General features: G+C 39.7%; 2 protein-coding genes across 8 annotated transcripts in view; both read right to left on the bottom strand.

Moving 5' to 3' along the window:
• The window catches only part of LOC119135344 (low-density lipoprotein receptor class A domain-containing protein 4-like), a 93,007-nt gene extending 87,086 nt beyond the window's left edge, over positions 1-5,921 (bottom strand). Inside the window, exons 1-2 of the mRNA XM_037272833.1 lie at positions 5,770-5,921; positions 618-721 (exon numbers count right to left, since the gene is read on the bottom strand). The gene's annotated coding sequence lies outside the window, so the exon portion shown is untranslated. The remainder of the gene's footprint in view (positions 1-617; positions 722-5,769) is intronic.
• An 837-nt stretch (positions 5,922-6,758) lies between these two features.
• cep192 (centrosomal protein 192) lies at positions 6,759-27,771 on the bottom strand. Of its 7 annotated transcripts, none has more exons than XM_037273814.1 (53): positions 27,586-27,771; positions 26,564-26,804; positions 26,265-26,375; positions 25,656-25,810; positions 25,395-25,456; positions 25,116-25,257; positions 24,862-24,974; positions 24,655-24,741; positions 24,431-24,583; positions 24,158-24,308; positions 23,525-23,742; positions 23,057-23,179; positions 22,600-22,749; positions 22,312-22,507; positions 22,053-22,199; positions 21,842-21,906; positions 21,434-21,658; positions 21,093-21,231; positions 20,898-20,980; positions 20,455-20,742; positions 19,823-20,077; positions 19,639-19,738; positions 19,339-19,447; positions 18,919-19,063; positions 17,835-18,495; positions 17,536-17,721; positions 17,320-17,468; positions 16,923-17,153; positions 16,694-16,819; positions 16,368-16,508; positions 16,122-16,185; positions 15,595-15,734; positions 15,004-15,096; positions 14,709-14,827; positions 14,425-14,622; positions 14,217-14,307; positions 13,672-13,851; positions 13,287-13,547; positions 13,082-13,203; positions 12,816-12,925; positions 12,330-12,492; positions 11,969-12,059; positions 11,793-11,872; positions 11,483-11,617; positions 10,968-11,073; positions 10,659-10,887; positions 10,421-10,497; positions 9,986-10,081; positions 9,566-9,685; positions 9,087-9,193; positions 8,850-8,994; positions 8,636-8,694; positions 6,759-8,174 (listed from the first exon to the last, which is right to left on the bottom strand). In XM_037273814.1, exons 2-53 carry the CDS (start codon positions 26,734-26,736, stop codon positions 8,042-8,044), a joined length of 7,803 nt encoding a protein of 2,600 aa, XP_037129709.1. In that variant the 5' UTR covers positions 26,737-26,804; positions 27,586-27,771; the 3' UTR covers positions 6,759-8,041. The 7 variants fall into 7 exon arrangements, with proteins under 7 accessions (XP_037129709.1, XP_037129715.1, XP_037129712.1 ...); XM_037273820.1 differs by having other exon boundaries at positions 8,850-8,976; XM_037273817.1 differs by having other exon boundaries at positions 11,483-11,609; positions 11,794-11,872.
• Positions 27,772-27,989: the final 218 nt, after the last annotated feature.

The following is a 27,989-nucleotide window of genomic DNA, read 5'->3' as shown; positions in this document are numbered from 1 at the left end:
ACCAGACAAGCTAACATGTTTGTATGTTTAGTGCCATATGTTGTTCGCCCACGTATACATGCACAAACTGGCAGTGTTGACAAAGGTCTAGTCGAGCATCAGACCAGTTAAACGGGAAATCAAGTCGAACATTTTCTGTACGATATGTTCTCCGCAATCTGAATGATTTCGCTTCTAAACTGTTTGAGAGAGCTAAAAATGTCGAGAGCGAGAGATGAAAAGGTCGTCTTTCTATCTCTCGACCGGGAGCGGGGCGAAGTGACAAAGTTTCAGGCAAGGCCAAATTCTTTTCTAAAGATTTGAGTCTATTTAACTGATCTGCTAAAACCTTAGTGAATTGCACAATTTTTTTTTTTAACATCAACTTATTACCAAGGCTGGGAACATCTCATTTTAACAATCACGAAATCGGGAGCGGATTTTCGGGAACATATCTACACTGTTGTGTCCTAACATAAGCAAAAAAATGATTATTAGCATGGCCTGGCCGATTCATCAATGCAAATCTAGCAGGTTAAGCACAGTAAATGTTAGACGAGCATACGTTCAGATATATTGCATTTCAATCAATATTTGTTAGGTAACACGGCATAGAAAGTTGTAGCTGTACTTCTTACGTCCATCCGTGGGGGTCAGTCTTGGTCCAGCAGTGCCAAGTTGGTTGCGGTTGACCCCTGCTGAGACGATGGAATCTTTATCAGGTCTTCTAACATCTTCAAAGCTGGAAAGATGCCACAATGTCTGTTTCAGGGCACTTTGAATACACAACCCGTGGTCTGGGTTTGCTTTTTAGGTGACAACGTAAGCCTCCTTATCGCGTGTTTGTTTGTTCCAAAAGGGTTCGCAAACCCACGATAAAGCAAGATGGTGGCATTCCCTGGTGATATGTTCCTTTTGAAGTTGGGTGAGGAAACAGCATGGTGTGGAGGTCTGGCATTGGGGTCTTGGCCATGAGGAGGTTGGGTCCCCTTGAGACATTTCCATTACAGCTAATACTTTAAACTTGCCATAGCTAATCTTTCGAAAAACACATTTAGTTTTTGATCTGCAGTGACTGGGCAAACTCACTTGGCTCAGATCTGCTAAGCAAGACTATTCTGTAAAATAAGTCATATGCGTGGCACTGGCTCAGAGTGAAGTCAATCTTTGTCCAGACTGCAGATGCACTCAAAATCAGAAAGGCACAATTAATATCATGTTTGTATCAGAAAACCTCAAATATTCTCATGAAAGATTTTTTTTCTTTTCAGTTTTCAAGATGATAAACCTTTGCAACAGACTCAAAGCAAGACACTTGAATATTTGCTGCAATGTGGGCATCAATGTGCCAGACGAGGTAGCATCAGACTACAAGAAATATGAAATGCAAAATAAAATAAGAGTTTGAAATGTATTTTAATAAAATACGATTTAAAAAAAAGAACCACTAAGTCTTTGTAAGTCATTAGTCAATAAGTACCTTCTTGGTCAAATGAAAGTGTATGTAGAAGCCATTCAATTTCATTAATAATATAGTAGAGTCACTCATGAGGTTGTGGTTCATTAGCCACACTTCCATGCAGGCAGCTTGTCTTTTCCGTCTCTAAAGTACGTGTCATGTGATTGACTGGCAAGTGGTGACCATTTTTCACTCAAGGTCTGCTCAAATGGGCTCCAGCTCCCCTAAAATGGATCAGAGCAGAGGTCTCGAAATATCTTGCTGAATGGCGTTAGGTTCATACTTGCATCCGTGGCAGGTCAACCGTGTTTCCTGTGTGACCAATCCCCCTGCAGCGACAGTGAGCACCTTGCTAAGGCACACTGTATTAAACCATTTCCAGCTCATGAGCCTATTTTAATCAACTGATTCTCGCTCTGGGACCCGGTCTCATTAAAATGCAGTCATATGTCACCAGAATCGGGCCACTCCTGTTCTACAGGTTGAAGAAACTGCCATGTAAGGCCAGACCGAGACAGGCCCCTCTTTGCTATGTCTGGTCTCATTCCCGGCAAGTTCAGCAGGAGTTCAAAGTACCTTACTTTCGACATATTAAAGTATGGTCTGCACAGCACACAGTCACAGACTACATCAATAATGCACCGGGCAAAGCCAGAAAACAACCCTGCCTTCTACAACTAGTGTTGTACACACACCTACACACAAACACACTAGTGAGAGATCTATAAAGGGTGCCCCGTGTGTCAGTCGTGTGCATTAAATCTCCTGGTTTATGTTGACAGTCTCCATTGTTTCATTGAATTATCACAGATGAGTTGAGAAGTATTAAGTACAGCAGCACACAATAAATCACCAAGTCTTAGAAAGAAAGAAAACTGGAGATTTTTTACTAGTCCTTCAGAAATCAGGTGCTACAGCCATGATGCCGAATGAAAGGGGAAAAACCATATTGGAGAATCCGGGTGGAAGTGATTACGTAATGAACTGGGGTATTCTTCGTGTGTCATTCAAATTTGATTAAGACTTTTGTTGAAGTGACGCTTTGACTTACGAGTTTAATTCTTTCCATGACCAAAACACTCTTAATCATCTTTCTTTTATTGATTAATATGTTCTAGCCCACAATAAACCACCAACTAAAATGTATGTTTTTTTGATAAGACAACATGCTACATAGTACATAATAACAGTCTATAGTAATAATATAATGAAATCATGTGTAAAAAAAAGTTAAACTTGTCTATGATGATTACACACATACATACACACAAATTTTGGAACTTCACGATAAACATCCATCCATCCATTTTCTGTACAACTTATTCTCACTTGGGTCATGATTCAGCTGCAGCCCTGAATTTGAGCATCGGGTAAAGTAAACCCTGACTTCTGAACTGATTGACAGCGAATCACAAGGCACATGCAAAACTTATAGAAAAAGTTGAATTATGCTAACAAACGCGAAATATTGGGGAAAGCCGTGCTGCAAGCACAGAGAAAACATGCATGCAAGATACAACACAGCTAGTTTGACTTCAGCTATTTTTTCCCATAGTAACAGCAGCTGGGGAAAATCTCTCATCAAAGTGGAGTCATTGTCAAGGGCGTCTTTTATGCAGAATGATGAAATACAATAGGAAAATGAAACACCTGAGCCCCTGGGACTTATTGGGTAGTATTACAAAACCGTCCATCCGTTCATTTTCAATAACACTTATCCGATTCGGGTTCACGTGAAAGCCATCCATTAGACTTGGGAGATGAGCAGCATGCACCTTGGACCCTGAACCGATGACCTGTCATGGGGTACATTACAAATCTTCAAATCTTTTGGTTGTCCATTCAAGATGTTTTCCTGTGAGGAGATTTGGGGAATATCCGGCCAATACACGGTGGGCAGTCCTGTCAAATCATCCATCAATCATCCAGTGAGGGTGTAGGTCTTGGTAAATATTGTCAGAGTCAACTTTTTAAAGTAACATTTACGGTCGTGCAGAGTGAGTTTACTCACGTATTCACTCAAATGACCGTTTTTTTTTTTGCATTACTATGTATACACTCTGTTGAAATGTGCTAAACGACATATTCAAGCGAGCGAGCTGGATGTTTTGCCTCCAGCTAAGCTGTGCCCCATAAATTACATCACAATGTTTACAACCTTTAAATGGGAGGATGCAGCACATTTTCTACTTGATGAGCCAAGGGGGTATTATGTACACCAATAGGAATAATAAGTAAGAACTAACCTGGATTATCCCTTTGGCCACAATGCAAAGTAGGATCATAGCCAGCCATTTTAAACTAAAAATAAAGACTGACGGGTTTTGGGACTTAAAATTGTACTGAACACTGGTGGCTGTCCAGTACAATAGAAAACCATTTCCCATTTTGATCAATTTGGATTATTCATCCGTCGGAGAACGATGTGGGGGTTTTTTTTTCCCCAGAAAGAACAAAACAACTCGTTTTTAGACATCAACCTGAATAGCAAACCAGCATTTTGGGTGCGAGTCCGATCTCTAGTAGCTATCAAGAAACCCACAATCACACTGACACTGATTAAACAATCAAACTGTGATGTCAGGTGATTGAATGGGGCTCACTATCAGTGACTTGGTGTGATAAATTAAATCTTATGTTTTAATAATCCTGTGCAATGCCAATTTTTAATTCAAAATGTTCTTTCAGTGATTTTCAGCCCCCAAAAATACACACTAACAATCGCTAAAGGCATGAAAGCACAGGAGACAGAGTGTATCTGTACACAAGCTAGACAAAGGCACACACTCTGGCGCAGGCTGGCACTCGTCTTCGCCTGTCTCGCGCCTTCTCTTCGGCAACACAATACAAGTCCCATTTGTGTGTCACATGGGCTCGGAGACAGACAAGGCGGCATTATGCACAACTGGCTGCAGATCAGGTTCTGAATGTGTCTGAGTAGGACAACGGTGCTCTTGAGTGGTGTGTGTAAATGTGTGTGAAGGAGTTCAGGTGAAGGCCAGCAAGCCCTGTCGAGTCTCACACACTCGCCTCAGGAGGTGAGAAGCTGCTAATTGGTAAAGGGTAAACGCACACGCATAAACACATACACTAATGAGAACTAAGATGAACAAAAAAAAACTGACATTTCGTGAGACTTTTGCACAATGAGCCATGAAAAGCATACACACAGACTACAAGACAGGAACATTAGTCTATTATACAGTCCAGTCTTTAACTTCACCACATAATGAACTTTCCTTTTCTTGATTAAATCATGTTCGATTGTTCACCCACTAGCTGTATAAGCACTAGTTTCATCAGATTCAAGTCAACCTACTAAATTTTAAAAGAACCAGACAATTTGAATTTCCAGCACAGTTCAGATACAGCACCACTGAGTGATGCAAAATAATTTTGTAAGATTACAACAATAACGCAAACAAAACGTGGGTTTATCATTTCAATTTTTCATGTTTCATAAAACCTTGAAATGTAAACATGTGGATTGCACTTCTACTGTATTACAACACTGTACTGTAATTTCTATATGAAATGTCAAAGGAATACAATTATACGTGAATTAATTTCTACATGAAATGCCAAAGGAATACAATTATACATAACTAAAAAATTTGCAATTTGAAAATTGTATTTTATTAAATTGCGATCATTTGATGAATTGCTCAGCATCAGTGAGAATTTATATTTATTCTAAGGTAGCATGTGTACAAAACTTCTGTCAGGGACAGAGAAACAAATTATTGTTGGGTTTTTATTTTTAAATAATTTTCTTTCCAATAACCTACACCTGTTTTTGCACTGAGTTACCAGGTACCACTGCATCTGTGCATTAACGCAAAAAAGTCGATCAGTCCCTGACTCCCTGGTCTATAACGTGACATCGCTCAGAATTGAAAATAAGAAGTCCATTCTAGCTTCTCAGTTAGCTAGATCATGAATGCATGCCAGTGCCAAGCACACCTGTGTTCCTCTCCCCTGAGGGCGCTCAAAGCTCGTCCCCATCACGCAGGTCAGACAGCGGGACAACCCCGTTACCCTTGGGGGCAGTCGGAGGACGAGGACGCCTATTGGTGCGATGGCCCCGCTGCGTCGATGCAAACCAGCAGCACTAGCATGCTTGCAGCTAACATCCTTGCTAGCTCATCTGCAGTGATGCACGGTGCTGATCGCTTGGTAAAACTCTGCACAGCAACTTCCACCGGCCCAAAGTCAGACCCCATACCGCGCAGCTGACTAGCACTTAGCCACACCAGTTAGCAGCGTCACCACAACACTGCTCCGATATTTAACAATGCATTGAAATAAATCACAGTATAAAGTTTCCTTACCTGTAATTGAAATCGTCCCGCTTTGAGGTGACCGTGCAGCCTTGTGATGCTGGATGTCAAGTTCTGCAACACTACAGTGGCTGCGAGTCAGGGAAGCAAAATACAACCACAGCTGCCTCACTGTACATCGCACGCTGCTGGCAGCCACCTTGTTCGACGGACATTGGACGACACCTGCAGGCATCTGACATCGTTGCACGCTGTGGGTTTTAAAGAAGATCGGAGGCTGCAGAACTGTACTGAATGATTATTTTTCTTTCGGTCAAATTGAATTCGTACAGGATACGTGACTGCGTCTTAAGAGCTGGCTTGACCCATTTAGAGCGATCAGTTCCACTCATTTCACACTAAAAGCCTTTATGAGGATCATTTCCAGTTGTTTTCATCCCCGCACAGTACTAAAACTGTTTTAGGGAATACCCACTAAGAGCTACGAGTCTTGTATAAAGTAGGTAGATAACAGAAATAATATCAAAACGTAAGATAAATATAGTAAAGGTTACCCCCTCTGTAGAATTTTGCTTGAGTAAAAGTTTTAAAGTATACAAGCATTATGATTTCATTTTGTGGTAACAGGTAATACAGATTGGTAACGTCAATAAATAAATAAAATAGATTAAGGAAATGTAAGTTTGCATTTTTTTTTTTTAAAGTAGATACAATATGTGAACATTCTTACTTTAGATTACTCCCCAATACTCTTCTCCACATGCACAGGTTTTATTGATATTTCAAAGAGTGCACTCAGTTTATTCCAATGATCCGAGATGGAAAATAATTCCAGGAAAATCATTTTCTTTTTATTGAATGTGTGTGGGGGACCGATATATACATAATGCTACTCTCTCTGGTGACCCCTGTAACCCTACACAGATGCGAGATCTGCACTACAACCCAACTCAGCGGAGCTCAACCAGTACTCAAGACAAGGCCCACGTGCTTAAAAACTACATATAACATAGTATTACAGATTACAATTAAAATAGTCAAATGAGACATGGGTTTTTATTGAGGAAAAAAAACTTTACTTAAATATGTCAATACACAATATATTACAAATTGCAGTTAAAGATTGTGCAAACTGAATCGATGGATGCTGAATAATAGTTACCAGATACAGCCTTCACATTAAAATTCACTATACAGGAAAGTAAATTGTACACTACAAAAGTGTGTGGCATCTAAAACGTTTACCAGACAATCCTAATGTTAACATAGGGCACCTAAGCATTTCTAAGCTACATAACCCGACAATAATACTATGTCTAGTTGATCCAAAGGTTCATACGAGTGCTCATTGTTGTGAGTGGAACAGTAATGAGCACAGCTTTGCCATGGTAACCATACCGAGCAGGCAAAAACAGCTGCCCAGTCAAACCCCAACAGAACTTAATAACAATCACAACCCAAACTAATGTCACTATGAGCTGAACTTGAACCATCATCATGGATTAATTAAGTCTGTGCAGCCCTTTTGGAATAGTCTTATAAATATTCTTCACAAACATTCCGTATCAATGGGCACACAAGGTGTTCTGGATGTTGCCATGATATGAACGCTTCTTGTCCGTTTGCATAGAAAGTAAAGAAGCTGAAGTCATTTAAACAGTTGCAGACCAACGGTTGAAATGTGCCTGCAGGAAAAAATAGATTAAAAAAATCTTTGATGCTGTGTCCTAATTTCCACCATGAGTTGACTGGTTCATATTAGTTCATGTCTGCAGGGTTACATGGCAATGCAACAAATTGTGTGGCTTCTCGCAAAAAAAAAAAAAGAACATCCCTGCAGGGATGAGGCCAATACTGGGAACAAAGGCATTCCTGTGGGACATCCTCAATGTATTTCAACTAGTGCTCCCTCTTTGGCAAGAAAAATGCACCTTGTGACATTGCAGAGTTACGGCATATCAGATCAAAGTAAAATAACACTTCATTTGTTCTGAGAAAACAAACAAACAAAAATAAAACCAATAGCTTGAGAGACAAATGTTGCACACTAAGCCTCCGGCACATAAGGCACATTTTTAGTTACAGGTTGTCTCGGCTGGGCAGCCAGGGTGGACGGAGTGAGATAGAAGTCAGAGTTAACATTAGTTAGCTTCCCAGTCTCCTATTTTGGCAAAGTGACGATGAGTGAGGATTTATTTCCAGGTTGTAATTGGCCTTGGGCAATCATCACATTTCCTCCTATCAGGAGTGTGCTGGCAAACAGGATCGTCCTAAGAAAGGCTGAAGGTCCTTTTGTGCAAAGTGGTGAGGGAGGCTGGTAAATTCAAGGCAGTGCCTCACCAGTCAGCTGCACATCCAGACTTTCACTTGTTTCCAACTGGATGAGCAGCGAGCCAGCGTGTGTTCCAGTAGTCCTCGGCTTGAACTGGACAGGCAGCTTCAGATAGTGCTGAGATCTAATGCGTGATAAATAATGACTATGCATCAACCAGGAAAGCAGCATTCACCAAGGTTAAAATAAAGAAGTAATCACACACCAAAAATCAAATAACTTTCTCCATAGCTAGACATGAAACCGGAGGTGTTGACAAATTTAAGAACTAAAATTGCTTAGAAGGAATGTCATGGTTTGATCATGCTGTTGTTTTAGTCTCAGTGGCTAATTCATGTGTTTTTTGTTTAAAAATTAATACAGCCCTAAAGATTTGGACTGTCTAGTAACAGAGATTAATATTTGTCACAGCAAGTGTCTTCCAGTTATTTAGCGAGCTGTACACATACCATTAAAGTTGTTTAACAAAACACCTTGATCATGCGGTAAGCTGAAATAAATCTGTTAACCATTTTTTGAATGAAACATGAAACAGGTTGGAAACAAAATACTTTTTCAGTCAGGGATTATGAGCAGTTGACTCACCTCAAGGAATATTTGGAATGCTTGATGTGGAAGGGCTCCCTAGGGTTTACAAACCTCAGCTGCAAGTCAATTTGAGAAGCCACACATCAAACGTCAAATCCATGCAACACACAATAAAAAAAATCAACCTCCAGAAACAGGTTAGTCATGTTATGTAAATGGTCTTAAAATGGAAAACTAAACAAAGCAGTCGACTGTTTCAGGCAGTCCTCACCTCATGTGTGTTGGGCGAGTTGTTGCGGATGTTGACCTTCAGAGTGCTGCACTCGCCAATACGTGTATCAGGGAAAGCGTAACGATCCTGAGGCGTATTAACACCCTTCCATACTGCTTCATCCTGGCTGAGAATCAAATGCAAACTGTTTTATGTATTATTATCGACAGCAAGTGGCAAAATACTAGTATACTGTATGTCGTTTGACTGGATAATCACAGTTAAAGTAACTGATACCTGGATTTGGGCATTTCAGCTTTCCTCCTCGTTTTAACTGTGGCCTCGGTTTTCACTAATGAGCAATCATCTTCCTGAGGTCTTTTAAATGATCCAGAGTAGATCCCCTACAGACAAATGCACGTCGGATTACTTTCTTCTAATGACAATACTGAAGACTCGCAAAAAAGAGTATTTGTTACCTATTGATGTTATGAATTAATAATACTCAAAATGACAATATATATTGTGTAAAGGACTTTGTTAGAGTGACAGCTGTGGTGGAAGCTCTATATAAGATGTATTGTATCATATAGTCACACAGGTTTACTAACTACTGCAAATATTAAGTCATAAGAGATCAATTCATGACAGCATTTTCAATTATTGAGTTGAGATGAACTGGTATTGGTTTTGTCTTTAGGAAAAATTCAAATATGTGGGTGAGACAAGTTCAGAACCCCTGAGCCGTAATATAGTACAAATCAATAAGCAATTACCGTGCCGCATAGTTGAAAGCGGATTCTAGATTTCTGCAAGGGTTCAGACAAGGGGTGGCACTCCAAATCCCAAAACTGAGCATAGTCGCCTCCATCTCTTGGTAAGAATGTAATTGGCACCTGCAAGAGAATACAATACAGTAAATCATTACACTAATAGCACCGGTTGCCACTCATCATTGTACCTTTCAAGAGGAAAATTTTTTAAAATAAATTATTTTTAGTACTATGTTGGTATTATCTATTGATATTGTTATAGATCTTAAAAATGATTTATGCTGTGAAGCTATCAATTTAGAATAGAAGAATACAATAGGAAATAATAAAAGAATAGAAACTCCATGCTCCTTTTACATGCTGATTTAAAAAAAATAAAAGCAAAGCATGGAACTGAATGACCTATACTGTTATTGTAATTACCTGCATCTTTTCATGGGCTCCCAAAGTGCCTGAGACTCTGGAACAGCTGAAAGCTGTGTAGGTGGCCCGATAGACATCACAACTGTTATCAACACCCTGAGGAAAGAAAGAAGAAAGTCTGACTCACTGCTTTTAACAAAAGGTCTTGGGATACGCAGAAAATTCAGCCACTCAGTGAGTCAGACGTACGATTGAGCATCTTGAGTCATGGCAGAAACGCTCTTTTACGCGTGATTCATCTGAACCACTAAAGATGCAGAGGAACACGTGGCAACTGATTGATGGTTGTGTACTCACTGTATTGTTTATATTGAACTGAGCAAAATAGATTTTAAGCTGTTGACTTTGATGGCGCAGCTATACAAAACAGCAAAGAATAGAAGAAAAGGCAATTCAACTGAAAATAGTGTTTACGTATATAAAAGAAATTATTACCTTAACATAAGGAGGAGCAAATGATGATATGTACCACCTCACTTCCATTTCTCCATTCTCCACCTCCAACTGAGCCTCTAGAATGCAGGATAGAATAGAGATACAATACAGGCCGCTGACACTTTACAATTTCAAGGTCTTATTCTAAAATGGCCTGCAGAATAGGATTGCTGGAGGTGCTCATACTTCAGTCTTCATATCAACTCTCAGTTAAATTTCAGAACAATGGTATCCCAACCTGATGTTTCTCCTGAAGGTGTGTTGGGAAAGATTATGTTTTTCTTGCCGATCTTGACCAGAGGTTGAGATAACTGCAGTGGTGTTACGGGCAGCGTGGACTTTGAGGTCAGTCTGACTGGAGGCAACATCGGAGTGGCAGCGTGAGGGGATAGAGCTGACAGCGTTGAATCTGCTGGTGCGGCGGAAACATCTAGGACCAGATCTCGACGGATTTGGACCTTGATCACCTGCAAATTGCATCTTTTTAGATGATTTCTCACATACAAAACATGGTTTCTTGATTGGATTGTTTGTTAAGCTCCTATACCTTCTGTTTCCCATCACACTGGACAAATATCTTCCCGTTCCAAGGGAACATGTCAGATTTGCTGGCGAGCGAAGGGTTGGGACTGATCAAAATCTGCAGGTGACACCTAAAATTTAAAAAGTAGTAAGATACTAACTTTGGGTAAACCTTCAGTATTGCTGCAAAGTCCAGGACAGGCATCCACACACCAGACAAGATAGGTAAACTATCCTTAAATCCAATCTAAATTCTATTGCATCACAAAGGCTAAAAATGCTGAACAGATATGCTGAATTTTAAAATCACACTCTAAAACTGCAAATCACTTGCAGTATGAAGTGGTGGGAAATTTGTGCAAGGCACATTGAAAAGCACATTTTTTACTTCATCAACATTTTACAGGTATTTCTAATGTAGTTTTCTATGAATGCACGTATAGTTAAACACAAATTACATTCAAAGCAGTTAACTGTAAAATACAGTCACATAAATTTACTATGAGACCAATAATCAGATTGCAATCCATTTATTCTTACTTTGGCTCGATGATTCCGTGCTGAGGCGTAATGGTCAGGTAATGAGCAGGCCAGGACAAATCAAAACTTAACTCTCTGGAAGTATTGTTCTTGATCTGGACCAGATTTGTGCCTGCTGCAACCGCATCTAAAATTACAAAATAAATAAATAATAATAATAAGGGTTTTATTTATAATGCACTTTGCATTTATCGACAAATCTCCAAAAAATCTCAAAGTGCACAATAAATGCTCATACACATATATTAAGCAAATGCATTTTCCATTTCCATAACTTTCACAAAAGTATGAACCCAGGTTTTTGTACTCACTCGTACTTGGAGCTGCGAGGACAAGCTGTTCTGGATGGACAGTCCATGTCTCAGACTCTCGAGGTGCTGGCTCTTGGGTCTGTAGCGTAAAACAAAAGAAATAAAAATATATATTTTCTAGTTCAAAGCACTTAAGAGTCAAAATTCCACTGCTGAAATAAAACTATGATGGTACCTTTATTGGAGACCCTGTCACTCGAATTCCTGGACCTTGGGGACCCTTAACTGGGAGCACGTCCAAGGACACATTACCATTTTCCATGCCACTAGCAATGAACACAACAGTAACATAGATGTTAAAGTTACCATAGCTGCACAAAAATAATCAACTACTATACATGTCAGTAAGTATTGAATCAAATCAACTGCAAAAGGTAAGATTGGTTACACCCCCCACCCCAATAACACAAGGAAGGATTAACAGTAATGAACCTCCAATCTACAATCAATAATGCCATTTCAGACGATATAGATTTTCCCAGACTAGCTAAATGTGTTATGATCGTAAAAGATAACATTATCAAGTCGTGTATTACCTTTTTGTTAGCAAGTCTTCTCGAGCAGGGATCAGCATCATTGCAGGGCTGTTGCTCTTCTCAAACTCCTTGCTACTTGTGCTTCCAAGTAATGACACTGCCACTTTACTCATGTGGCCATAGAAGATATAGGCCTCATTTGGCCGCTGAGGCAGGTCAAATGCTATGAGAAAGTGACACAAGTCAGTTTGCCAGAGCCCAACAAAGTCATTCGGCGCACGTATTGCAAAACATTTATATCAGAAACATCCGACTTGCATTTTATTTTTCGTGATCTTGAGAGAGAAATTCTCCTAATATACTCTGATGTTGATGAAAAATAGCCCTTTCTTAAGTGTATCTCTTTTAATTGACTATTACTTAACGACGCTTTTAATCAGTTGCATTTACAGATCACAAGTCAATGCTTAAACATTTTGAAGCAAACAGGCGGGATAAACATGTTGTTCTTTGTAATATTTTGTTCTTTCGTGTGAGACGTCTTACGCTCTGTAATGATCTCCTCTCCGAGGAACTCCTCATTGAATCCAATGTTTTTCAGCAAACTGTTTTCAGCAAGAACTTTCTGACCAGCATCTGGTTTGCTTTGAAGTAGTCTGAAACATGAACAAAAGAAAATGTGAGGGGGGAAAAAAAAGGCAATCCGAGACTCGTTAGACTTTGCAATTTTGAGAAACGATATTCAGTTATGAATATAAAAAATATCACTTAAGATAAAACTAGTTTCTTATTAAAACAAAACAAATAATAACCTCCGGTACTGTTGCCTCGAGACCTCATCTCCACAAAACAGTACAATAGTAGCCAGCAGAGGTGGATTCGACTGACACAGCATTTGCTCTCTTTGTGTACACTTCATGAGTACTGTGATCACCTGAGAAAAAAAAGAAACAGCACAACACAATTACTGTATGGTAATTTTCCCAATATCAAAACGACCGTGGTCCCTTCTCCTACCTCTTGTGTTCTTTCCTTAAGGACAAATTGTGATGGGGAAAGGCTAATGACAAAAGGGTCCATAACTGACCGGTTCATTACATCAGAAAAGGCCACAGCTTTAATGAAAGCTGCTCTTGAACCAGTGTTTCTGACACACAGGCACACCTTGCTAACATGATTAATAGAAATGTCTGACATTGTTGCCACGTAGCCATCTGCCTGCTTCCTCTGGTCCTCCAGAATTATGTTGCTGGTGCCACCATAGCCTGAGAGTGGAATCTGAGCAAAGACAGTCACACAATACGACCATAACTCGAGTTTCTCGATAGTAAACTCTGCAGGAATAATAAATGAAAGACTCAAAACTTTGAGAATGGCTAATGAAAAAGAGAAACAATCTCACAGTGAATTTGACCCCTGGTTGTGATGGCCGGGTTCCAGACTGTTTGATCTCCAACTTTGATAACATGCAGGCTACCCTTGTGGGCGCAAATAACATGTGGACAGTCACATCCTCTCGTGGGCGGATGGACAGTTCTCCGTGTCGAGTCAAGCGCTCTTCTGGACTGAACAAACTCTGCAGCTGTAAGAGTCGGAAATCGACATAAATAATCTATTGTCGACAATAATTCAGATGTCATTGTCAGATTGTTTTTGTACAGAATGATGAAGGAAAAAAAAAAAACATTAAAAAAAAAATTGCTTCACTTTACAATTGCCATATTGAAATAAAACTATGGAGTGCATCGAATGTTAATGAACAGGATTAATCTAAAAAAATGTTTTACTACATATTGTATGATATATCCACCCAGCAATCCATACATTATCTGAACAGTAAATATGCAGGTGATTAATAAAATGAACAACTTTACGGACAACGAAGCGAGATACTGTAGAAAAAAGGAAAATATTAAGATTCAGTTCAAACAGTTTCTATCAATTTACCTGAAAGCAGTCCTGGTCTTGACCCCGAATAAGTAATCGCAGGTGCTGGGTGGTAGTGGGTGAATTGTTTCTTAGAACCAGTTTCTGCTGACTGGAAAAAAAAAGTTGTACTTTATTAAGATCATAAAATTATGGTTTCATTTCTGCATTACAATTATTAAATGAAAAGTAATGACATTCATAAACAAAACACTGTAAATGTCCCTACACAGCTCGCCCCAAGGTGACACCTCCCCAGGCCACAAATTGCTTGTTAGACAGAATTGGTGGGATGTCAGCGTCCAAGCAAAAACTAGGACGAGGAGCAGCAGAGGAAACAGGTTTGGCAGATTCTTCAGAGACCACCTCGCCTTTCAATTTTACTTCATATTGTGGCCCCGACGGCAGCACCAAGATAGTGAGAAGGCTGGAATAGAAAAAGATTAAATTGACTTTTTTTTGTATTCTTTTCTTTTTTTTTTTAAATGCCATTTTTTGCTCATATTTGTATACCTCGCTTTGTATTTCTTGTTACCCCGTGCTTTAAATGAGACCACAATTTCTTGCTCCTCTTCCACTGTAAGGAATAGTTCATCAGGTGTCACTGAGAAACAGTCCTCGACATCATCGCACTATTGAAAAGAGCAAAAAGAGATAAGGAAATTTGAAAAGGGAGTTTTTCTTTTAAAAAAAAAAAAAAAAAAAAAGGGGAAGGAAAACTTGTCAATTGAATTGTACAAAAAGAGCACAAAATGTCAGAGCCTTATTCAAAGATCAGCTGTTTTGAGTGAAATAAACTCCTAATTACCCTGAGTTTCATCCACACGTCAATGTTTCCTGCATTCTTTAACGGTAGTGTCGTTTGACAAGATTTACCCAAGGGCGCACGTAGGCAGACAGTCTGTAACAAAACACACAAAGACTAACATTCCCGCAGCAGGAAAATGAAATTACATTCATTCTAAAGAAAACCAAGTAGCAACCAAATTTCTATTCTGAGTGAATATAAGCATTTAGACAAACCAATTCTTGCTTTTGTGGGAAGCAATATGTTCAGTTTTGTATTAAAAAAAAAAGTGGCAGAGGATTTCAGAGGTTGTATATGTGGAAGACTATAGTATAAGAGTAAATCAAATGAGTTGGTAATTGCTTACACAATTGCCAGCTGATTAAATTATTGAATATAAGAAGTGTCAATCAACTCCAATTAAAGCGCCCAGGCAATTTTAGTCGGTCATAATTTGTTTAAAAAAAAAAAAAATCATCTTTGACTGTGATGTACAACTTTTGCTGCATGCATTACATCACACCCAAGTTCTTGGTGCCTTGCATTCGGGTAGCAGCCTGTCCTTTAACCCTCTGGTCCATGTTAACATTGATGACTCCCATTGTTAAATACCTGCAGATCTTTTGGTGCGTGGACCCTTGCAGTTCCAGACCTAGCTCTGATAGGAACACTTTTGATTACTTGACTCGCACCAGGAGAGTCGACTTCTATGTCCACACGAGCGCTGTACTCTTCAGCTGGACCCAAGTCCCCTGACAAACAGACGTTTGTTTATTTTTGATGCAGCAGGTTCCTGACAATTAGAACTTGATCAGATAAATCCAGCGGGCTAGTTGTTATTCAAAGGAAAGCAGGCCTTGCTCTTGGTTCAGCTGTGCGTGGCTGGGATGAGGTCTTAAATCATGGCATGAGATAAATCTGCCACTAAAATAAGCTAATGTCACTATGGTAAGAAATATATATTATTATTCATTTTGGAGGTATTTGATGAAAGTATGCAACAGAAATATTAGGATACAAAGGAACCGTTTTGAATTGTGACTACAAATGGTTGTTTCCTATAAATAACAGATTTCAATTAATTCATTTCAGTGTGTTAAAGAATCATAAAGGCACAAATTCAATAATAAACCTCATACCTGAAGACGTTGTATACTTTTGGAGAGCTTTGAAATGAACCCAAACCATAAAACACTCAGGATTCTAGGAGGGAGAAAAGGAAGTAGGTGAGGTCACGTTACAACATTGGCTCTCTGAAATTGTTTGAAGCTTTACCATCATTTATTCTAATTCTAAAGTTTTGGTTCATTAACAAAAATTGCATGCCATCTACACGTCAATTCAAACGTGCTAACAAAGTTTGAAAAGCTTCAAAGAAAACTAACCTCTCCATGGTTGGCAGGCAACACGTGATTCACAACAGAAGGAGATATTAGTGGGGTCATGTGACCTGCTGGTTGTGTTGCCTCTGATGGTATGGAAACGTGCTGTTTGGACATTGAGAAGCAACGCCATGCTGTCGCCTTCTGAAAATAAATCAAGTGGAATATGATTCAATTGTTTTGAATTTCTTCAACTACAAATCCCCCACTAATCCTGAGATGCCACATCACTTTGGAATCCCAAAGCAACCATTGGAGGTGACGGTATCCCTGCACTTTATGACATGTGTGTGCGCTAAAGTAATGATATGCATTGTGCGTTGATTTACCGCACTGATGACAAGTCGGATGGGCACTGTGGCTCGGGTCATGTTGACGAGTTTCAGAAGAAGGGATTTGGAACTGCCTGCTGGCAGATCTCCAAAATCCAAACATCCAGATTTACCCACGTCAACCTAAGAAACAAAATCAATGGCAGATTTTTACTTTTACTATCCTCCTCAAGAAGATGACTTCATCTCGCTAGAGGAAATAGAGATTATTTCATAGTTGGCTCACCTCTACAGAAGGATTTTCAGCAATGGCAACCAGCACTACCCTTTTGGCAAAAATATGGGCCCTGTCAGCCAGTTCTGTGTTGGCAGTTGCAGGCCAGGAGCAAACACTGAGGATATACTGGTAGACACCAGCCTTTGGCGGGATGAACAACACTTTTTGTTCTTCTGTACTTTTGGGGCCAATGACTGTCTTGTTTTTAACAATCAGCCATTGGTAAGGCAAACTATCCATCTGCAGTGATTGGGGTAGAATACAAGAGGACAATATGAATCTAGTGTGCTGTCATCAATTTACGACCCAGATATCAAAATCAATCTCCACGAGTTGGCCCAAATCAAGGCTTTGAGTTCCTGGACAATCTCACAGATATTTCAAATTTAAAGTTAGTCATCACTACCTTTTCTCCATCAACGGCCAGACTTGTAATTGTTATTGACACGTGTTGCCATCTTTCGGAGGGATTGAAGAGGCTTAGGGAGGTTTGAGAAGCAATTCCGATGCAACAGGCATGAGGAAACTGCAGCTCCTCAGGCGCCACCACTTGAACTGAAGAAACAAGAACATATGAAAACATGATCTGTTGTACTCGCATCAAACTAAAATCAAACTTTACCTCTTAGCTCATCAAGACAGCTTGCCACCATTGGTTCTCCACCATATTGGCTGTAGAGTTTTCCTAGCATGTCTCGATGGCTCTGGGAGGATATAGGAAGGTGATAGGACCCCGCGGCACTTGCCAGCGCCAGAGGTTGTACTGTGGAATGGATGTGCCTCGCTGTTGGTTCACCATTGGACACATCTTAAATAAGTACATTTTTAAAAAAAAAAAAAGGACAGTGTTAACCAAGCCAAAGAGAGTTAAAGAAACAATGAAATGAATACTTTCTTTAAAAAAAAAAAAAAAAAACATGCCTGGAGGAGGCGCACTGTAGAGACCGGTTCCTGTTGCTGCCACATGATAGACCCCAGGATTTAAGTGAGCATCAGGTCGTAGTAAATACTGCTGAGTTAGTTGAGAGTTAACGAGGGAGCTTGCCAAGGGACCCTGCATATGTCCTTGATGGGGGTAGTCTATCAAGCCAGGATAAGGAGGCTTAAACTTCATGGGCCCATAGTGTAGTCCCTCTGATGAGTAGGACTGAGGTAAACCAAGCCCACCAGGAAAGAATGGTGGGACAGAGCTGGCAGCTTTCCACTGGTCAGATGTCAGAGGAGCTACTGTGGGGCCACTTTGTGGAATATGAGAATTACCGCTACAGCCCGAGTCAACCTTTGTGACCTGCTTGACATTGGACTCGGGTGGGTTCTTGGAGTTTGCTGAAAGACCAACAATTTTCTCACCGGGACAGCCATGGCTACATTCGCTTTGGCTGCGGGTACATCTCAGATTACTGCTACCACATGAGGTCTCTGGATTTTTACAGTGCTGTGGTGGTAGCTGTTCCAGACTTTTAGAATGTTTTGGCTCCACTTCGAGGATTTTGGAATGGCTGCATATTTCCTCATCTTGTTCCACAGGCGGAGTTGGACTAAATCTGATGATTGTGGTACTGAGTGCCATGGTACAATCATTCTGAGGGGGGAAAACAGAATCAACATAGAAAATGTTAAAGCTAATAATAAAATTATTTTTTACTTTATAATCACTTCAGCCTGTCCTGTACTACTACTATATTTATTGTATGATACTGAGCAATTTCTTTTTCATGTTCAGTCATTTTAACACATTACAAGCTTGCTAATCTAGTTGCTAATTAATTCATATTAAATTATGCTTTTATTAGTTTGCCAAATAAATAAAGGAATAATCCATTGATAATTCATGGCGCAAAAGTTGACTAGGCAATAACAGAATAAAATGTAATGCTGAATTACCAATGTAAATAGAATAAGATGTTCACTTAAAAATTGATTTGGTTGAAGGTTTTACAAATATGTGTATGGACAAATACAACATTGAAACACATTTATATACCATAAAAAAATACTATGGTACCTTTTGCCTTGCGGGTGTCGGCAAAACTGTAGCATCGTTCATTGAGATGTATGTGAGCCTGCTAAGACTGGGGCTGGAGCAGGTAGAATGAGGAGAGAGGTCATGACCTGGGCGTTTGCCACTGGCACCTGGAGAAGGCACAGTACTGCAAAGAAAACAACAAAAATACAATTGCAAATGAAACAACAACATTCTCTATGACAGATTTTTAAGCCTGGGCATTATTTAACAAGGACAATAGACACCAATACAATAACTCTCGGCTGGGTAGAATTCTGGCTTTTGCTTCCATCTATGCATCGGTGAATAAATATTAGGTAGCGGAATTGTCATTTGTATGAATCCTTTAATACTTTATAATCAGGTCAATGCATTAATAAAAAAAAAGTCTACATATGCAGCTTTTATGTGATACAGTACCTCTTAGCTTTAGGTCGGGAGCTCTGACTGGGAGAGGAGTGAGTCAGAGGGGAAGTGGAGGGCCTGAAGTTACACTGCGTCTCTTCCACACAGGGTTCTGTTGGCAACTCTGTAAACAAATAATGTCACTGATTTAGTTTATTTATAATACTCTTGTCGTGCCGATATGACCACTCTGATTATTCTCTCAGGAGCGCCCGACATGGGATACTTGTGGATTTATCTCGTCAAGCTTAATTCTAAGTTCCGATGATGTTCCTGCTGAGAGACTTTGCAGTTTGACACAAGTACTATTTTTACCTGCAAGTCCAGTGTGTGTGGGTAATTTCTTGGAATCCAAAGTGCTGGCAGAGTTGATTGATGAATCAGGATGAGGCATGGAGCTTCTTTTTAGATCAGCCTTGTCAGCAGAGGATAATACATTTGTGTAAGGTATTGAAGAAGCACTCTCCTTTAATGCTGGCGCTGCTCTTATGAATATCACCTCTTTTTTGGAGCCCGTCTCATTGTCTGTTTGTTTTGCTGAACATTGTTGTCCAATATATGCTGGCTGGTTCTTTTGAGCTCGGTTGATGTTGTCAGCCCAGCCAGTGAGGTCAAAGGTAGTGACTGATGTGTCACTGCAGCTGGAGACGTTATTTTTTAAGTATTTCTCGATGTAGAAAGCACTCTGGTCTTCAACACAGGTAGTTCTTTGTAGTGTGACAGACAGGCCATTCTGATCTTCATCAGGGTTGCGCTAATAGAGGGAAAAAGGAGGAAAAACGTTATGTTTGCAATAAATAATGCAACATCTTAATTTTGATCATTGCCTTTTTTGATTTACAGGCGGGTATTACAATTTAATTATAAAACCAATCAAAGATTTACAAGATCAATGTGATTCATTGACATTTCCTAATGTGATTCATTGACATTTCCTAATGGGAAGGAAAAGTTAGATAGAAAACAGAAAAGTATTAAAAAATGCATGGTGATCAATTTCAAGTTAGGTATAAATATGAAGTATTAAGTATAAACATATCTATGATAGACTTAAAAAAAAAAAAAAAAAAAAACCTTCCAAATAATGTATTTTTTTTAATAAATTAAAAGAAAGTTAGCATAAAGCTTTACATGTTCATTTGGACAAGGTTCCACTGTGGATTTCCTAGGTCCCGCAGGTTCATTGGACTGTGTCCGATTCCTTTCCCTACTTTTCTTGGACAGCTCCATGATCATGGCAGCCAGCTGTGATGGGTCAGTACTGATGGAAGCATCAGCAATGGCTGATGCAATTGTGCTGATACTCAACATAAGATTGCTACTGTTATTTTGGGGTGACAGGTAGGTCTGACTCGCCATATTTGGGACAGAGCAAGGCCCCTCATTGCAGTCACGCTTAGCTTCGAGGGCGCTACGGTCCTAAAAAAGAAGGCACATTTCATTGTGATGATGTCAACTCATTTAACCAGTGGTGGACGATTTTAACATAGTCCTGTTTTCATGGAAGTATAACTAACTATTGCGGAGGGCGTTGACTCCCACAAACATTTAAATATCAACAAGCTGATTTTTACCTTCTGTTCACAGGGGCCAGGGTCTGCATTTGCTTTTGGTGAAACCGCTTCACCAGATACCGCAATTGTTTGGTCCAGATCATCTGTAAACATATTGATATAAAAATCAGGGAACATAGTCAATCAGGACTCCAATGTCATTCATATGTGTCTAGTCATTTCCCATTCATTTGGATGTTATTACTCTGTGCTCACCAGGATTTAGTGTTTTGTCTGCTTGACTGACTTGCATGTAGTCAGTTTCAAGAGAGCTCTCTTCAATTAAGTCAGAGGGGTTAAGTAGTGCAAATGGTTCCCTCTTCTCTGGAGAGGTAATATTATATCCAAAAGATGGCTGTAGTGGTGAAGAAACAGAAGTTACATCTTAACGCGTGAAAGGGTCAAGCTAAAGCCAAAAGGCACGTTGGTGCTGTCACACAAAGTTTAAATTAATTTTGTCTTCAGAGAGCGGACACTTTGTGAGAAATAGTGCTTGATAAAACTTCATCTAACTTGATGGAGGCAACATTTCAGAACAGCATTTGTGTATGACTCACCCGTTTAACCCCTTCCGTGTTATTACCACTGCAGAGACAGCCCAGGGCTTCAGAACGTTGTTCAAAAAACTGCCCTAATGAGAGTCGCAAGTAGCTTTGGTCGCCTGGATTAAACTCAGGGGAAACTTGCGATGCCCTCATCAATATGTAGCTGGTACTACCAGCTTTCCAAGAGGACTCTTTTTGACAGGGACTGTTGCTGCTAGCTGATACAATCTGCTCCTCCTGCAATTTCCAATGAAACAAAGGATAATATTGGATTCTTGCAATGACACAGAAAAATGATAATTGAAAGTTTGATCAGTTGAGTTTGACTGTATAACTGCAGAGCCAGACAATGAAGCTTCATGAAAGGGCTTGATCACATTGCAAGGACTACAATAAGCATCACATTTTTGTGACCCATACCTGCATAAATTGGTGCTCCTTTTCAAATTCCACTTGATCTTTGACTATCTTTTCTAGTGCATCGCCTGCACCAAAAAACAAAAAAGCCAAAAGAAACATGAGTATGGAAGCTATACTGCATAATATCAAATGACATCACAGCATCAACAATGTGTTCAGTGAGTAGAACACACGCGGACATACAGATGGTATTTGTTAACTTGATACATACCAGCGGAAACAAAGTCCTCAGTTTGAAAATCTTCATTGTTTTGTGTCGTCTCAGCAACTTCCTTCTCAAAGGAGGTGTAATAAGCCAGATCTGTTACCCACTCCCCTTCTTCATTCTTGTACACCACACTATTTTGGGCACCAGCGCCTAAAGAGACAAGCAAAATTGTAAAAGTAACATGACTTCAACATCATTGCACATTTACAAAAAAAAATAAAAATTCCAACAAATGTGTCTTGGTCTATTTGTAAACACCAACCTTGCTGAAACTCTAACTCCATGGAGTCTGGACAGTTGTTCCAGTCGTGATCTTGCTCCTCCTGGAAGCTCCGACAGAAATATTTTGGTTCCAGCGAAGTAGAAATATAATCGTTATCTTCCTCACTGGTAACATCTGAGGCCTCTGCTGCAGGGTTACCACACGGCCCTCCTCTTAAATTTGCCAAAGGCAGCACCTGAATTGAGATTTTTTTTTTTTTTTCAAAACCAATCTGACAGAATAACATTTGGAAATGTAGCATGAATAGAATTGCAAATTCCCTATTACCTTGGAGTTGTGGAAGTTGTCTTGAGTAACCTGAAGTTGAGAAAAAGAGGACTTGGCTAGCAAGGATCCTTTCGATCCACCTTCACTTTTCCCATAAGCAGAGTCAGCTCTCTCATTTGTCATCCTCGACTCTGTGTTTTCCATGGCATCCTGGCATAATCACCCAGTTTTAGCTATCCAGTTTTCTTAGACGAGCCAACAGATTGTCATGCCACCTGAGCTACCAAAAACCCTATCACACATTCACTGGTTGTATTGCCTTAAGTTCATTTTTGTTTTCCTTAAGTACTAAACACAGACCAGGAGCAAACAGCATTGTCAACTTGTGTAAGTGGTTATCACATTAATGTGAAACAAATATATTGGAAGTATTCAAAATGTTACTTATTTACCAAAGTAACACTACTATTATTTTGGCTAGAATAATTTGCACCATTTGCATCATATTACTACTCACCAGTGCTTCCTGTCTATCCATAACCATGCTCCAGTTCACAGGAAAGAGTTCCTGATTTTCCCCGGATAAAGTTTTCGAGGTGCTGGTTTCACCGTTTCCAACAGGACCCACGCGGTCACCCATCTGTTGTCACACAGAAAAGTGCAAAAAAGCGAAACAAGATTAAACCTGTAAAATTGCCACAATGCGGTTGAAAACAAAAGCAGTGCATCTAACTTTTGTGCTAGTGCATCCAAGAAAAAAAAAGTTGAGCTCACCAGGACAAATGTTAGTCAAGAGCCCTGAAATACGTGACTAACTAGAATGAGATTACTAATTAGTATGTCAGAATCCGAGCGAAAAGACTATCTTTGAAAGTTCTAAGTGGGTCAGCTGAAATGATGCATATATCTTACAGATGAACAGCTAACCATGGCTTATCAGTCTTGCTGCCTGAAAGGGGCAATAACTAGGAATTGCAGCACTTACCTCTGCATGTGTGGTAAAGTTCTCCCTTCCAAGTCTTGCGGGGTTGCTTGATGCCCCATCACCATCTTCACCAACAGCACTGCTACCCACAATTCCCGGCCCACGCAGCATATCATAGGTGGTTGGAAAATGTGTTGTTGGAAAAGAAATTGTTGAAACTCCCCCATCGTTTCCACTATCTTCACTCCCACTGCTTCCATCCCCTCCACCTCCATCCCCTAGTTTAGACAAAAACAACCATCGTCATTATACAGGCTGATTGTACAAATTGATTTGATTCAAAAGATTAAAGGTTTGGGAAAAAATAAATAAAAGTTCAGATATAGATCTGTTGAGCTATTTACATGTTCAAAGGGAGTGGGAAGAAGTGCAAAAATGTATCTTGTTTTCAATTTGATACAGTTATTCCATAAATTGACACACATATATTTTATATTAATTCTTAACATTATTTTTTTCAAATCATTTGCTCCCCTTAAGTTGTAACAGTAACCCTCAATGATTTCAAACAGCTTTCAAATGTACAATAATTTAGAATTTCACTTATTTTTCTTAAATAAAAAATACAATTCCTAAAAACAGTGTCAATATGACGAACCTGATCTGAAAAAAAAATTATGCATAATAACTAACCTGTGACAGGAGGGTTGATAACTTGTCCCTCGGCAGATCGTCTGTGTTCAATCCCAGACACAGATGGACCACCACGGCTACTTATCGACTCATCATCCGAACTTCCCCCTTCTAGACCTGGCCTAAAACTGGGACGATTACTTTCACCAACCTGTAAAGAGACACAGTCATGCAAGGATATCATAAATCATTTCAAACGATACAAAGTAGTCTAACATTTGTGAGATTGTGATGGGTTGGCTCCATTAATACTACTTCTAATCCATTTCTCACCAACTGCCTGGAGATGCTCGGTAGTAACTTGGTTCGAGAGGAAGTGCTTGTCCGTCTGGCAGACTCGAGCTCATCCTCAGTGTCCTCATCACTGGCAGGACAGGAGTCCATTCCTGTGGCAGCCAGACGCACAACAGGCATCTGGAAGTTGTCCTGGAAAAAGGGAACAAATGTGTACTATTAAAAACACGCACGTCAAAAGCCAAATGCGTATTTATACTCACCTGATCGTAGTCGTCAATGATCTGGTGTCTGTGTTGTTCAGGCTTAATAGAATTTGAATTGGAATGGAAATCAGACCGAGGCAGCATCTAACAGACGCCAATGAACAAATTCTGTGTCATTGTTTGTGACAGGAATATTTTATTGACATTCTGTTGGTGTACACTACCATATAAATGCAGGCCTTAGATTTAGTGTTTAAAACTTACCGTGGCAGGGAGCTCTTGGCCCTCCACTGTGCCCCTTTGCATGGAAGGCACTAGTTTTTTAAAGTAGAGCTCCAACTCATCGTCAGGCAAGTTGTTGAAATCAATGTCATCCTCTGGGGATACACAGATTCAAAAATGTAGATATATATTTTATCAGAATATTACAAAAGCTTTGAGACAAATAGGATGCGTTAGCTGGGAGAACAATGAACAATTTACTTCATAGGAACATACAATACATGCATCAGTCATACCTGAAATGTCACTGTCTATGCTGTCTATAGACATGAGCCTTTCATTTTCCAAAAAACTGGAGTTGCTGCCGCTGAAATGGTCACTGTCCACTGCTTCACTTGGCACATTCTTTTTCTCTGTAGTAGCTTGCAGGGATGGAACCTGTAATATGATTTTGGTCAAATCACTTTGAATTAAACCTTGCTGTTATAGTCCACGAGCATCCATTAAAATTGCAATTAAACCTAGTTATGCCCATCAATCACTTCACATTTCAGTGAAATACATTAAAAAAATACCTTTGTATTTGTACAATCGACTTGTCCAAATTGAGCAAATGTTAGGAGGCCTGTTGAAAGATCTGGCAAAGATGAAACTCACATTACAGCATGTTTAGCCTTGTGCAAAAGACAAATCATCTTCAACACAAATGAATACAGTTATTCAAAACGTTAACATATTTTTATTCATTAAGCAAACAGAATTATGGTTTTGGTGGTAAATTAACAGTAGGTGAATAATATTTATTTGGGGAACTGCATAAACAGGGATATTCTTACCTGTCAGAAATTCTGTGTGCTTGCCCTGGACTGAGCTCATCGGAGTGGGAAGACCCATAAAGGAGCCTTGGTTTCTGGATGCACTTTCGTCCATTTTAATGTTAACCAGCATTTTTGATAGACGATGTGCTGCGAGAAAGTCATCTGCATTGTCCCTAAATAAGTAGTAATAGTCAAATGATAGCACATTTAATATTTTAAAAATATACAAAATTACTCCACTGACTCAAGCAACTAAAGCATAAATGTAGATCTGTGATGCAATCAAAAGAGCAGACATTCAACAAGAAAATCTGGGAATAGTGATGCAAGTAGGAATAACATTTAACATGGCCTCAATCTGGAGAAGCAATTTGACAATTAATTAAATTGTCATCCCTCAATGAGAAATGCATTTTACACTCTGCTGTATAATTTTGTTGCACATTGCAAAGCAGCAGCCTACCCGCACTAGTAATGCAAAAAAAAAAAGATGTCGGCGTGGCAGGACACACACATTTCTTCAAAAAGGAGTTGCAATTTATTTTGCATATAGCAAGACTAGAACCACGATGCTCCATTACAAAACCTTAACACAGTAGACGTAAACATAGTTAGAATTTTACTCACATGTCATCCTTGAAGCTGAGGGAAAACCTTGGTTGCTTGTCTTCAAATGATGGTGGTTTAGCATGCTGCAGCTTTTCACTTTTCTCAAGGTATGCAGCAGCAACACAATCTCTGTAGAACAAGAAAATACAGTAACCTCATTGACAATAGTCTTGAATGTAAAGCGAGATCAGTTCTAACTATTAAATGCACATTTAAACTGAGTAGGTAAATATTGGCCATCTCAGCACAGGAAGTGATGGTTCTGAAGAAGATGCAGTTACAGGTGACATCTGTCCCAAAAAGAGGTATGCTCCCACCTGTTCTCAGATGAAGGTCTAATTTTAGCCACTGTAGAAGCAGCTACAGGCAGTCCGGGGCCTGAACCCAGCGTTACATTTCCCAGAGTCGAACAGCCATTGGTGCTGTCCAAAGACTTGCCAAGGAAACTGGGGAAGGGTTCATCCTCTAATTTGTAAAAACTCTCTGCCATTTATTTGAACAATCGGGGTCGTGGTCCCCGTTTTGCCTGAGAACTCAAATCAAGACCATCTGGAATATCTAGAAAACATTAATGAGGGAGGGTTATTATTTAATAGGGAATAATTATCAATCAACTCAGGGGTGTCAAACTCGGTTTTTTTGTGGGCAGCATTGTAGTCATAGCTTTTTTCGGAGGGCCATTATGACTGTCAACCCAAATAAATGTATGAGCACCTCATATTATATACAGTAAAAGCTACAAAACAAACTGACGAATAACTCATTTTCAAGTCAGATGAGTAAAAACTGGTCAAATATTTGAAAAAATATATATTCCTAAAAGTGAAGACAATTTGCAATTCTAGTAATGACACACGAATTTGATGCACAATTTGTCTTCGCGGGCCACATAAAATGATGTGGCGGGCCGTATCTAGCCCCCGGGCCTTGAGTTTGACACCTGTGAATTAACTGTACAGAGTAGTGTTTATAATGATGGTAAAGTCGTAAAGAAGTAGTGCATTGACATAACCTTGCAAAGTCGTTAAATGCTGAAAATGCATAGATGATGTATTCGCAAAGCTCACTGATGTGGCCGAACTAAGCAACTAAATAGCAATATAGGCAAAGTGCTAACCTCTAACGCTAGCTCCTGGCTAAAAACAAATTGGTTAGTTGAGCTCACGAACCATTTCTCTCAACAAGTGGCTTTCATTTGCAGAAAACATGAGCGAGGGATTACTTACTTTAATCATGTTGAACCGAACTGCGGCATTCTATCCCTCCCTCCAGATTTAATCAAAGTAAACACTACAGTGATAACAATTGAACACATTAGTTACACTCAGACTGACAGTACCGTTCAATCGCGTCCGTAGAGTAAGCGGGGCGTCCGATCTCAATTCCTGTTTGGGTTCTGGAGAAGGACCATCGTGAGCGACAACTAAAATCCACTTTTCCATACACTGCAGTTTCCCCACTTCAAAACGTCTGTTACGCGAAAACAAGTTGGAGCGCTGAAAGTGCCTGAACTCCACAGGAAGCCCGCCAGAACGTCATACTCATCAGGGTGGGACTTAAGTTATTATCATCATTTGATTGGATAATCACCGGAAACGTCCGTATTCATAATTAGACCAAATTTGTCACGTATGATGCATTCGAGGAATGTCGGAAGTCAGACTACTACACACACGACTTTTACCACTGATGACAAATTATTCATTTAGTTGTCAATCAACTGGACCTTATTGTTCCGTGTAT

This window comes from Syngnathus acus, chromosome 16 (genome assembly GCF_901709675.1).
Source record: "Syngnathus acus chromosome 16, fSynAcu1.2, whole genome shotgun sequence".
NCBI lineage: Eukaryota > Metazoa > Chordata > Actinopteri > Syngnathiformes > Syngnathidae > Syngnathus > Syngnathus acus.
Note: the sequence above shows the minus strand (reverse complement) of the source record. Positions and strands in the feature narration are given on the sequence as shown.

What these genes read in the sequence shown, in the direction of transcription:
- cep192 (XM_037273814.1), bottom strand. Translation starts at nt 26,736, where the DNA reads ATGGCAGAGAGTTTTTACAAATTAGAGGATGAACCCTTCCCCAGTTTC. An exon ending in ACACGGAAGGGGTTAAACGG is followed by an intron (nt 21,232 to 21,433) that starts GTGAGTCATACA and finishes TCACCACTACAG; the next exon opens with CCATCTTTTGGATATAATAT. An exon ending in ACGTGTGGATGAAACTCAGG is followed by an intron (nt 14,828 to 15,003) that starts GTAATTAGGAGT and finishes TCTTTTCAATAG; the next exon opens with TGCGATGATGTCGAGGACTG.